The sequence below is a fragment of the Lampetra fluviatilis genome, chromosome 36 (genome assembly GCF_964198595.1).
Source record: "Lampetra fluviatilis chromosome 36, kcLamFluv1.1, whole genome shotgun sequence".
Taxonomy (NCBI): Eukaryota; Metazoa; Chordata; class Hyperoartia; order Petromyzontiformes; family Petromyzontidae; genus Lampetra; species Lampetra fluviatilis.
This window is the reverse complement of record NC_136310.1, coordinates 6,015,427-6,026,816: the sequence shown is the minus strand read 5'-3', so window position 1 is coordinate 6,026,816 and position 11,390 is coordinate 6,015,427. Positions and strand designations below refer to the sequence as shown.

Genomic DNA, 11,390 nt, shown 5'->3' with positions numbered 1-11,390 from the left:
CTCTCACTGCCCTCTCTCTCCCCACTCTCTCCCCTGTCTCCCTCTGTCGCCTCTCGCTGTAAATGAGCGCTCCCCGCGATCGGCCGCTAACTTTTTTCTATCCCCCCACACCGGGCCCCCACCCCCCACCCCCCACCCTCCCCCCTGCACGTGCGCGCCTCGTGACGTCATCGCGCACGGCATCGGAATTCTGTGGAGACGTCATCGCGCAGGGGCCGTCGATGATGCCATCGCTAGCAGCCATCGATGACGTCATCGCGCGCTGGTCGTCGATGACGCCATCGCGCGCGAGCAGGAGATGACGTCGGCGCGCGCGGGCCGGAGATGACGTCGGCGCGGTGGGCCGGCGCGGTTTCTCGATACCAGCGCGGTGACGTCACGGCGCCACTGTGCGCGATGAAGTCATGCCCCCCCACGCCCGGTGACATCATTTTCCCGTAATTCACTCCCAGAAGGCCCCGCGGTTAACCGGAAGCGTATTTTTTTGTCATCTGGAAGGGACCAGCTATTTACGGAGGCGTTGCCCGCTTGTCCACTTTTGCAACTTTTAATCTCCGCAAACGACGCTCGCCAATTATAATTTTGTTCCCGAATGATGCTGCCGGGTTCTCGACGCCAAACTGCGTCAATCGGTTTATTTCTTATTTTTTTTGGGGGAGGGGGGAAGGATGAGGGCGCAGCTCTGTTGCCGATGCCCTCGTGACGTCATCGGCGAGCGGTGACTGCGTCGGTGAGCGGTGATTGCGTCATCAACGCGCGCGCGCGAGCCTCGTGGGTCCACCGACACGTGGTCGAACACTTACCCGGCCTCGACTTCTTCTGCTACCGCTGCTGCTGCTGGTGACCGCTTCTCGCTCGCTGCTGATCTCTGTTGGAGCCGCCGAGTGGAGATTTCGTCGCAGAGTCCGAGGAAACATGCGTCCACTGACGGAGGAAGAGACGAAGTCTCTGTTCGAGAAGTTATCCAAATAGTGAGGAGCGCTGTGGGGGGGGGGGGGTGGACGGCGGCGTTTTGTGTATCGCTCAGGCTAAAGCGACGTCGCCTAGGGCTAGCTGCGGCCTAACAGCGAGACGTGGGGTCAAATGTAGTTACAGTTGTAACAGATTTGTTGTTAGAGAGTATATCATAATTACATTTCTGATAACGTTTCATTACGAATTACGTAATTGAACCCACGCCTGGCTAACATTGAGCAGAGGCCGGTATGCTCGCTACGTAGGCCACAATTTACCGTCGAAATAATTTCCGAATATAGTCTCCGCACCACTGTACGTTGCATGACGACTAAATAATCGATCGTTTTAACGCAAAACTCCAACTTTACAGTTGAGGTGCTTTTATTAACGCCAGATTAGCAAGTGTATTTTTTAAAGGGAATGTTTCTGGCTGGGTTTTGGGTCCGGTGTTTAACTCGGCCGCGTGTCGTTGCCTCGTCTCGTCGCCAGTGTCGGGGACAATGTGAAGATGCTTCTGGACAGACCGGATGGGTCGTACTGCTTTCGCTTGCAGAGGGAGCGCGTGTACTACATGAGGTATGCATGTGTATACTGTAATGTTGAACTTCGCTGCTGGGTAGTTTAGAGGCAAAATTAGGAGTTTAGAGGCAGTCGCGCTCCCAACAGCAACGGAGGGTGGAGGAGCGACGCTCACAACAACGCCGGGCGAATAAAATTAAACTAGTCGGCACAGTAGAGCGCACAGCTGGTGCTATCTGCCAGTCATCGCAGTCGGTCAACGCGTGGCACCTGGGTCTGGCCCCGTGAGCTGTCGGGAGAGCCTTCGACACTTTTCATGGCCTCGGTGCACCTAGCCTGGCACAGGAGCCGCGACGTCACCGCCACTTTGTGACGAATGGCGGATGTTGTTGTTGAACTTCTTTCGCACCGTACGTAGCCAACCGTGCTCATCGGAGTGGTATCTTTTCGGACATTAACCGTATAAATAATTAATAGACTTTATAAATGAGCTTTGAAGGCCTACACGCTTAACGCTGTTCAGTACGGCCTGGTGAAGGGGGTGGGACCGGCTCGGATGTGACTTTCCATTGATGTTAGCCGTAATCCAACTCAAGACACGAGACGAGATGATGGTTTACGAGTATTGAGTGTGAACTCTTGACCCAACTGTAATGATGTAAATATTATACCTTGGTCTGTTTCCGCACGAAGCAGGGGGGGAGAAGTAATTCGACTTCTGCGCCTTCTCGACCAGTGTGTTTTATGGAGTATGTGTAAGTTTAAAATATCTGGACAGGTTTCCACATTCAGGGGTTCGTCAGACAGGCTTGTTAAATAATGCGCCTTTTGGCGTGATCTGGTCCAACCCATGTTGAGACCAGGCTCTAAGGAAAGCTGTCTCGGGTGTGCACCAATCAACTTCAAGGACAGTGCATACATTATCAGAGTTATGTTTTTTGTTTGCATTATGACTGCAGGTATTGTGGTCTATGCAAACATGACTCCTTGTAAAAAAAGGTGTCAGTTTTGTTGCCAGATAGAAGGGTAAAAAAACAATTATCTTGTTAAATAATGTTGCTTCATCGTGTAGGAAAGAGTCACGAGCACCATGGGACCTGTTCCAGAATAAAGACCAAATAAACAATAAACGTGACCACGTGATTTAAAAAATATATATTCTGCAGTTAAACAACATTGCTTCAATTGCCATTCACCTTTTCAGCAGTTTCCCTCGGTCGTCAATTTACCCCACAACTTGGTGTGGCCAGAGCAGAGGTCGCAAACGGGTACCCGATACCCGTACCCTACCCGATACCCGGCTACCCATACCCGGCCAGGTACGGGTAGCCGGGTATTGGGTAGGGTACGGGTACCCGTTTGCGACCCTGGTGCGGCCGGGTACGGGTAAGGAATCAAAACCTGTTTGCGACCTCTGGGTCAGAGTAGCAGCAGAAATGAAAGCACTGCTCCAAGTGCGTCGCTAATTACCGCGCGTGTGCTGCTTGTCCGTTTTCTTGCGTTTCGCGAAAATCTTCAGTGACAAGCTGCTGCGGATGGCGACGAGCGTGGCGCGCGAGCACCTCGTGTGCGTAGGAACGTGCATGGGGAAGTTCTCCAAGACGCGCAAGTTCCGCCTGCACGTGACTGCGCTCGATTTCCTCGCGCCGTACGCCAAGGTGTGACGAGCGCGCACTCGCGCAAACTTAAGAGGCCGTGCGGACACGATGGGCGTATTCGTTTTGGAGGCAGTCGGTCGGAGGCAGAGGAAAAGGAAGGTCCCCCCTGAGCTTGGACTTGAAGTAACACTCAAGCAGCTGCTTGGCCACGATTAGCGATCCTCTCAGCAAGGCTCACGTCGATGCGAGTTAAAGGGAACCTCTCTACTCGGACGGTGTTGTGGAGTCTCTCTCTCTAGCTGTCTCAGAGAGCTAACAAATGGTAACAATTCGGATTCAATGTTCCGTTGATTAGTCCAAGATTGTGTTATTTTTACTACCATCCTGGGCCTTGCCTAGGTCGACTCAACCTTAAATAAATTAAAAAACTATAAACAATTTTTTTGGTTTCTCAGTTAAGGCCCACTGACCCATATAGCTCGTTTTCAGAAGTGACCTGGCCACAAATGATAGCTTTGCAAAAGTGGCTTACCATGTGGAAATTTATAGCAGCCAAATACTCTTAAACAGACGTTTCTAAATGTGGAGGGAAAAACAGGAGGACCCGGAGAAATATCCACAAAGCCACAGGGAGAACATGCAAACTCCAAAAATGCAGCCATCGGGGTCGGGATCAAACCCACAATCTCCTGGATACCAGGCGAGGTAGTTAACATCTCGCCACCGTGGTGCCCAGGGACAGGAAACCAACATCACGGAAGGCTGGGGGACGGGAGCTCCAGACTATGGAGGGACATGAATGTCTAAGCTTGAACAGAAACTGTCAACAGCACGGATGGCTGAGGGAATGGAGTTCCAGTTTATGGAGGCACCAGAGGAGAAAGCCTTGGTTGCTGGAGCAGAGTGCATGGAGGGGAGTTAAGAGTGAGATGAGAGGTAGGCAGAAACGAGGCCGTGGAGGATATTGACATTTTATCTGGGATTGCATTGGCAGGCTGTAGAGGGATCGGAATATTGGGGTGACGTCTCATTTACAGGTGCCGGGTGAGAATCGGAATCTTTATTGAGCGGCAAATAACGCCAAGCCCGTGACATCGCACGACTGTTACCGGTTGGGTCACACAATGAGTGGTTATGTTAACCTCTCGAACGTGATCGTCTTATTGGCACAGATTTGCACTTGCCTGGTTAAGCGGTCACTTTCAGACATGTCAGCTGCGAATCGTGGCTATCAGCTCGCGAACACTCGCTGTTCTGTGAATTTATTTTGCGCCATAGTAGCCAACCGTGCTAATCGGAGGTAGGACAAAAAACTAAACACAAAACTTTTTAAGAAATTCGTTTTCAATTTGATTTTAAAGTGCATAGCTCCAGTGGCTTCCTAATATGGGAAGGAAGAGCGTTCCAGACAGCCGTAGAAGCGCATCCAAAAGCGCACGATGCGGTGTAACTACCGTTTTTGTTCAACGGCCAGGCAAAAGCCGCTGCTGCTGCTTTGAGGACGAACAGCAGTTCGCGTGATGACGGTTTCAAATTCCCTGATGAGGTCGGCGAGGTAATTGCGTTTGTCACGTGTCGCAGTACAAAGTGTGGGTGAAGCCCGGCTCGGAGCAGTCGTTCCTCTACGGAAACCACGTCCTCAAGTCGGGGCTCGGCCGCATCACGGAGAACACGCCGCAGTACCAGGGCGTCGTCGTCTACTCCATGGCCGACGTGCCCCTGGTGAGCTTCGCCACGGATGTTGAAGAGGTCCCATTGGTTGTGTGTGTGCGCGTGTGGGGAGCGGTAGTGTAGCGGTTAGCCCGCTGCGCTATGAACCTGGCGACCCGGGTTCGATTCCACAGCCAACACCAGTGACGATTATCTGAACCGGTCCTGGGCCTCCCCTAGGTCGACTCAGCCTGAAATTAGTACTTGGTGCGGTGTGTAAACATCACCACTAGGGAGACAAAGGTGGTCGGGCGTGGTGCTGGCCACCCACCCCCTCGTGTACTGTTCTGGCCTTCATAGGTGCTCGCTAACAGCACTTGCCCCTACAGTCTGTTAATGCTATATGGGGGATCTTTGTCTTTGTGTGCGTGCACGATTTAAGGGATCTCAGAAGTAGTTGTGTAATGTCTTCTTCAACGGGCCATTTGAAGAGTTTGGAACGGATCCTTACTACTCGTTACGTCGTGTCAATAGCACAATTGGAATACAATTGTTTATTTTCCCCACAATTGGAATACAATTGTGGGGAAAATAAACTTGCGTGTAAAAATAAATATAAAACTTTACTTACATCCTACTGCATCTCCACGTGAAAAGATGTTTGAATCTGTTGACCGATTGAACGGAAGTCGATTTATTTGGCCTGTTGGAATGCATGGCGCGTTCACCCTTTGTTGCAGAGATTCACGGTTCGAATCCAGTGGGCCACGCTGGATATTACTGCGGTGTTTTAAGCATATGCGGGATTTGATTTTTAAAAGTTTAAAGACTGTTATTTGCAAGAGTAGACCATTGTGTGCTGGCATCTGGGTCCAAAAATGTGTAAAATTACCCACAAATAACTACGGGGATTATGCATAGCAAGCATTGCCCCCTACTGGCAGACTAAATGCCCCAGGTCACTTGCAAATTACTCATCCTCGTCTCTTGAGTTCTCACTCGGTTAAACTAAATTAATTGTAAACTTATGTCCAATTTATTAGAAAACCCAGGGTGTTCCTACAATGCACAAGTCTTTATATTCAGGAGATGGTATGTGTGATGGCTTGCTGTGTGTAAGGAGTAGTTATCGGCAGTGGTGCTGGTATGGCGAGTGTGATCGCAGGGGAGATGTGGTGTGGGCCATGATGGTGGAGGTGGTGACGAGTGCTATTATGGAGAGTGCTGATATTAGACACATGCTGTGTGCCATGGCAGTGACTGGGGTAAAGACCATCCTTGTCGCGTGATGTTATTTTCCTCGCCGAGTGCAAAATATCGTGGGTTTGATCCCGATCCGGACACCTGTAATATTTGGAGTTTGCATGTTCTTCTTGTGAGCATGTGGCTTTTTCTCCGGGTTCTCCCGGTTTATTTCTCCCTCCACATTTTAGAATCAACATCACGCATTTCTATTATTTGGCTGCTATACATTTCCACTTCGTTGAGCTATCATTTGTGGCCAGGTCGCTTTTAATAATAATAAGCTTACATTTTTACATTACGTCATTCATGTCCACAGCATCCCACAACGCTGCACGATTTATTTGACCTGTTGAACGCAAGTCAGGGCAGCGACGACGCCCAGAGGCCACATCTGAGCCAATAGCTCAGTGGGCTTTACCTGGTAGAATAAAAAGTTTACATGTAGGCTTTCGCGAACGATATTATCCACGAGATTTAAACCCGCCACCACCTGATGCAGCCAATTCGTAGCGTTTGTCACAAACCTAATTGGCTGTGACAAATATTACTAATTGGCCGTGTCAGGTGGTGGTGAATTTAGTGACACATTTACACGACTTAATCCAAAAAAAACTTATGGAAAAGGTTGATCATAAAAATTGTTAAGTAGAGATGCTGAACGCGATGCTAGCGTAGTTATCGCCGCTGTCCCTGTGTCGCACACCACCACCTTGCAGGGTTTTGGCGTCGCCGCCAAGTCGACGCAGGAGTGCCGCCGCTGCGACCCAATGTCCGTGACGGTGTTCCAGCAGGCCGACATTGGGGAGTACATCCGCTGTGAGGATACGCTCACGTGAGCGTGCCAACAAACCAGGTGAGCGAGCGTGACCCGAAGAGGGTTAAGGGAGGGACTATCGGTTCATCTTCTTGGTTCTTTCGGTAAAGTCACGTAGAATGGAAATAATAAAATATAAATAAAACATTTAATAATTCTCACGACGTTTCGGCCACAACGCAAGCAGCTGTCCTCAGGTGGAGAGCAGTTCTGTCGAGTAGACATTCTACGTGACTTTACCGAAAGAACCAAGAAGATGAACCTCTGCAGTCACGAAAGCTTTAAATCGAAAAATGGACTATCGGTTGTCGGGGCATAACGGTTGGCCGATGTTCCAGAATTGTTATTAAATGTCGAGATTCGAATCGATGATTCTGGCACAGGAAAAGCCACTGTTGTGGCGTGATTACTGCTTGGAAAGATTCATTCCTCACATGAAATTATTTTGACTCGAGGGGTCGTGATTCAGATAGATTTTGATGATCTGAACCCATTACATGCAAAGCAATAAGGTCTTCACAGGAGTACTGTATACTTGTCCCGTGTACTATTCAGCAGAATGAACAAGTATAACCCGTAAAAACAAAGTTTTTCACTATAAATCCTTTATATGCGTGGCGGCTAGAGTCCTCTCGTCCTCTGGCTTGAGATGGCTGCCACCTATGGGTCAGATGATTGCCTGCCACCATTAAGCAATTGGTAATTAAATATAAAAAAAAAATCCTAAAAAGTGTCAAATTTTGGAAAAAAGTTTTCACGAAAATAAATTGTCATGCACAACGAGCCTGTGTGCAAAATGTCAGCTCGATTGGATCACGGGAAGTGGGTTAAAAAACGACCGAAAGATTTGCACGGTCGTAAGCGTGCAAGCAAGCGAACTTAATATGAAGGATTTAAAAATAGCTTTTGTCGTTCATCAGATTCCTCCGGTGTAAATATTTAGGTTCTTAAAAGGAATACGTTTAAAACAATAAAGTGAATCAATGCGTGCACCGTGAGCCTTCAGCATTGATATCTGAAGTAATGTATCATTTACACACCCCTCGCGATTGTGGTTTGCGTTAATTCCATGGGTTAAGCCTGGTCAGTGGTGACCATCAACTTGCTGTAGAAGAGAAAGTGGTTTTATCACGAGCGGCTATAACCTCGACTTAGACCTCAAGTGCTGGCCCAGCACCGACTGCTGTGCCACTTAGTCGGCTCATGGGGGGGGATCATCTTTAATTCATAGGAATTACTGTTAAACATTTCAGAGATTTCATTTTATAAAAATAAGGGAGATTGCAGAACCTTGATATATGCGAGTATCACTTGGCAAAATGAAATAAGCCCCTTGACCTGCATGAGGATTTCATCTCGCAATGCTTACGATGGGCTGGCTGTCCACCCAGGATAGGTTGAAGGGAGAGGAGGGCCATGATGGTTCATATCAGTCACCACTGTTGTTAGCCAGGAATCAAACCCATGTCACCAGATGCAGTGTAGTGTGCTCACAACTGCGCCACCCACCACTGCACCTGCTAAGTATACTAACCACTCGTCTGGTTTTTACCACGGTCATTATCGAAGTGCAGATGTACAGCTGTCGCATTCATGACACGCCTGCACATAACACAGGGCTACTTACCAAGGTAACGGGTCTATCATGATCTGATGGAGAGTTTTGTATGCAAACATTTCTGATGAATGCCTTGCCTGTGTTTCAGAATAACTCGAATGTGGAGGAGATTCCTACAACTCGGTGGAACGCAATTGTTTTACAAACGCACGCACGATAAATATTAAAAAAACGTTGGCGATTTAAGTAAAAAAAAATCCAGATTGCTGACGAATCTGCACTGCCACCATATATATACTGGGGGTTTAAAAGATTCACTCCCGAGGGAGGAAGAGCATTCCTCAAGCGTTAAGGGAAGGTCACAATCTGCAATAGGCAAATGCGTATATATATTTTTTTCCATTTTCCTTTTTTAACTGTTTCTGCTATACTTACATTTGTGTATATTACCATTTCATTAAATGCTAATGCAACACTTCTACAAATGCCTCCGATCACGAATACAGAGTGCCAAGTCCCAGTGAGGATTGCCGACTGGTGCACATTTTAATCTACTGGACATCTGTGAAAGAGCTTTATAGCTCTACGGATTCCTCCAGTATAAATACATTCTTTGGATTCGGAAATGCCCACTGTGGGGAGAACAGCTGGTATATTTGCATTTCCATAGGGTTGCTAAATTGAAGCAACTCAACTACACTGATCTACAGCATACATTTGACCTTAATTCACCAAAGCAAAACTTCATTTTCCGTGAAATAGCTCTCCCCCACTGTACAGTGTTTAATAAAGTCGAGGCCCTGGACACGTGAACACGGCGGTTGCTTGCCTTGCCTGCCTGCCTGATGATGTACAAGTATAACCCGTAAAAACAAAGTTTTTCACTATAAATCCTTTATATGCTTGGCAGCTAGAGTCCTCTCGTCCTCTAGCTTGAGATGGCTGCCACCTATGGGTCAGATGCTTGCATTGCACCATTAAGCAATTGGTAATTAAATATAATATTTTTGTCCTAAAAAGTGTAAAATTTTGGAAACATTTTTTCACGAACATTAATTGTCACGCACAACGAGTCTGTGTGGAAAATGTCAGCTCGATTGGATCACAGGAAGTGGGTTAAAAACGACCGAAAGATTTGCACGGTCGTAAGCAAGCAAGCGAATTAATATAAAGGATTTAAAAAAGCGGTTTGAGGCTTAGGATAGATGTCCTGATTGTGCACTTATATTGTGCATACGGTTGGTAGACCCCATACTTGGGAGCCTACCAGCACACCTTCCAGCGCTTACGCACATCCGTTCATGCTATTGGCTGATTATTTTGGTGAAGTGATGTTATCATACCACCCCTAGTGAATGGGGATTGTAACGAGGCTGCACATCTGCCTTTGCAGTTTTGCTGAGTTGCACAACCTGAAAATAACGTCTAATCAAATAAGTTAACCAGGGGACTTTCCATTGCTCTAAAACAGGTTAAGTGTTTTAAGGGGTCCCTTTATAACCGTGGTTCGTTAATACAATTTATAAAAACCTACTCTTTTCTAACAATGTAAGGCCAACTGAGCTTGATAGCTCTTCAGAAGCGACCTGGCCACATGATAGCTCAATCAAGTGGCTTGTGGAAATGTGTAGCAGCCAAATAATCTAAAATGTTTATCAACGTGGAAGGAAAAACCGGAGGACCCAGAAAAGTCCACATGACGACGGAGAACACATTGGTTCTTTTGGTAAAGTCACGTAGAAGGGAAGTAATAAAATAATAAAAATAAAACATAATAAAACAAGCAGACCAGGTCTGTCGGTCTCCCCGACAGACCTGGTCTTCACCTGAGGACGGCTGCTTGCGTTGCGGCCGAAACGTGATAATTATTTTATTATGTTTTATTACTTCCCTTCTACGTGACTTTACCAAAAGAACCAAGAAGATGAATCCCTGCAGTCACGAACGCTTTAAATCGAGACTGAGAACACGTAAACGCCAAGCATATGGGTGTTAGGGTCGAGGTTGAACCTGCCTCCCATGGGCAGCAGCGTCACGTTGCCAAGGGGACAGGAAGGATGACGAGGAAAAGGAATTTAATCTGGGGGACCTTGGCTGATGGTGGTGGTGACAAGGGGAGATGTGCCAACATCTTGGTTCTTTCGGTAAAGTCACGTAGAAGGGAAATAATAAAACAATAAAATAAAAGCAGCCGTCAGGTGAACAGGTTTGGCAGCGTATATTTAAGCTGGGCTTAAATATACGCTGCCAAGCCTGGTGATGCTCATTCACTGTCTTTCCAACAGACCTGTTCTTCACCTGCGGACGGCTGCTTGCGTTGTGGCCGAAACGTGAGAATTATTTAATTATGTTTTATTTGTATTATTTCCCTTCTACGTGATTTTACCAAAAGAACCAAGAAGATGAATCCCTGCAGTCACGAAAGCTTTAAATAGAAATGTGCCAACATGTTCCTCCTTCGGCCCCTCAATGGCATTCCAAGCATGCAAGTTAAAAAAAAAGATTGTTGAATGACGTCTGAAAAGTGACACCCTTTAGAAAGTAGAATGCATGACACGACAGGTTCTGTCACGTTAATTGTCAAACGTTGGACAATCGTTGCTCGTAACGAAATCCGCTAACGACGGTTAGACAAATGGGTCTGTGAGAAGAGCAGAGTGCTGCTTTTTTATGGCTACAGGAAGATTTGTTAACCCAGCCAATCGGGAACAAACAAAAAAAACCCCAACATTGAGTTTGACAAGTGGTGGAGCAGCATTGTTGTTGTTTTTTCAGCCTGGTTTGCACTTTGATAAGGGACCACCAGCGCTTGCCAGATGTTTGTGGCCAGGCAATGGCAGTGTTGAATGTCACCCCCTCCTGTCCGGTGGCCGGTGGTGGATTTAGCTTCTCCCAGTTACCTCGTCTATGAAACCAAGCTCATTGAGAATTTACCAAATATCCCCCACAATGCAGCACCCCGGCAAGAACGTCTCAAAACTCGATGAGGCCATGCTGGGGGAATAACTGGTAACACATTCCTGCGTAGGGAGCTGGTAGGAACGTCGGG

General features: G+C 47.4%; 1 protein-coding gene across 3 annotated transcripts; it reads left to right on the top strand.

Moving 5' to 3' along the window:
- The first annotated feature begins 484 nt into the window (after nt 1–484).
- Nucleotides 485–9,132, top strand: NIP7 (nucleolar pre-rRNA processing protein NIP7). Of its 3 annotated transcripts, none has more exons than XM_078873268.1 (6): nt 485–718; nt 1,447–1,533; nt 2,996–3,134; nt 4,656–4,796; nt 6,686–6,822; nt 8,490–9,132. In XM_078873268.1, exons 1-5 carry the CDS (start codon nt 669–671, stop codon nt 6,803–6,805), a joined length of 537 nt encoding a protein of 178 aa, XP_078729394.1. In that variant the 5' UTR covers nt 485–668; the 3' UTR covers nt 6,806–6,822; nt 8,490–9,132. The 3 variants fall into 3 exon arrangements, with proteins under 3 accessions (XP_078729394.1, XP_078729395.1, XP_078729393.1); XM_078873269.1 differs by having other exon boundaries at nt 485–840; XM_078873267.1 differs by having other exon boundaries at nt 485–971.
- The last annotated feature ends 2,258 nt before the right edge of the window (nt 9,133–11,390 follow it).

Bases quoted from the DNA above. Each gene is read 5' to 3' on its own strand.
- NIP7 (XM_078873267.1), top strand. From the start codon at position 916: ATGCGTCCACTGACGGAGGAAGAGACGAAGTCTCTGTTCGAGAAGTTA. The intron at 1,534-2,995 runs GTATGCATGTGT...GAAAATCTTCAG, and splicing joins GAGCGCGTGTACTACATGAG to TGACAAGCTGCTGCGGATGG. The intron at 4,797-6,685 runs GTGAGCTTCGCC...ACCACCTTGCAG, and splicing joins CCATGGCCGACGTGCCCCTG to GGTTTTGGCGTCGCCGCCAA.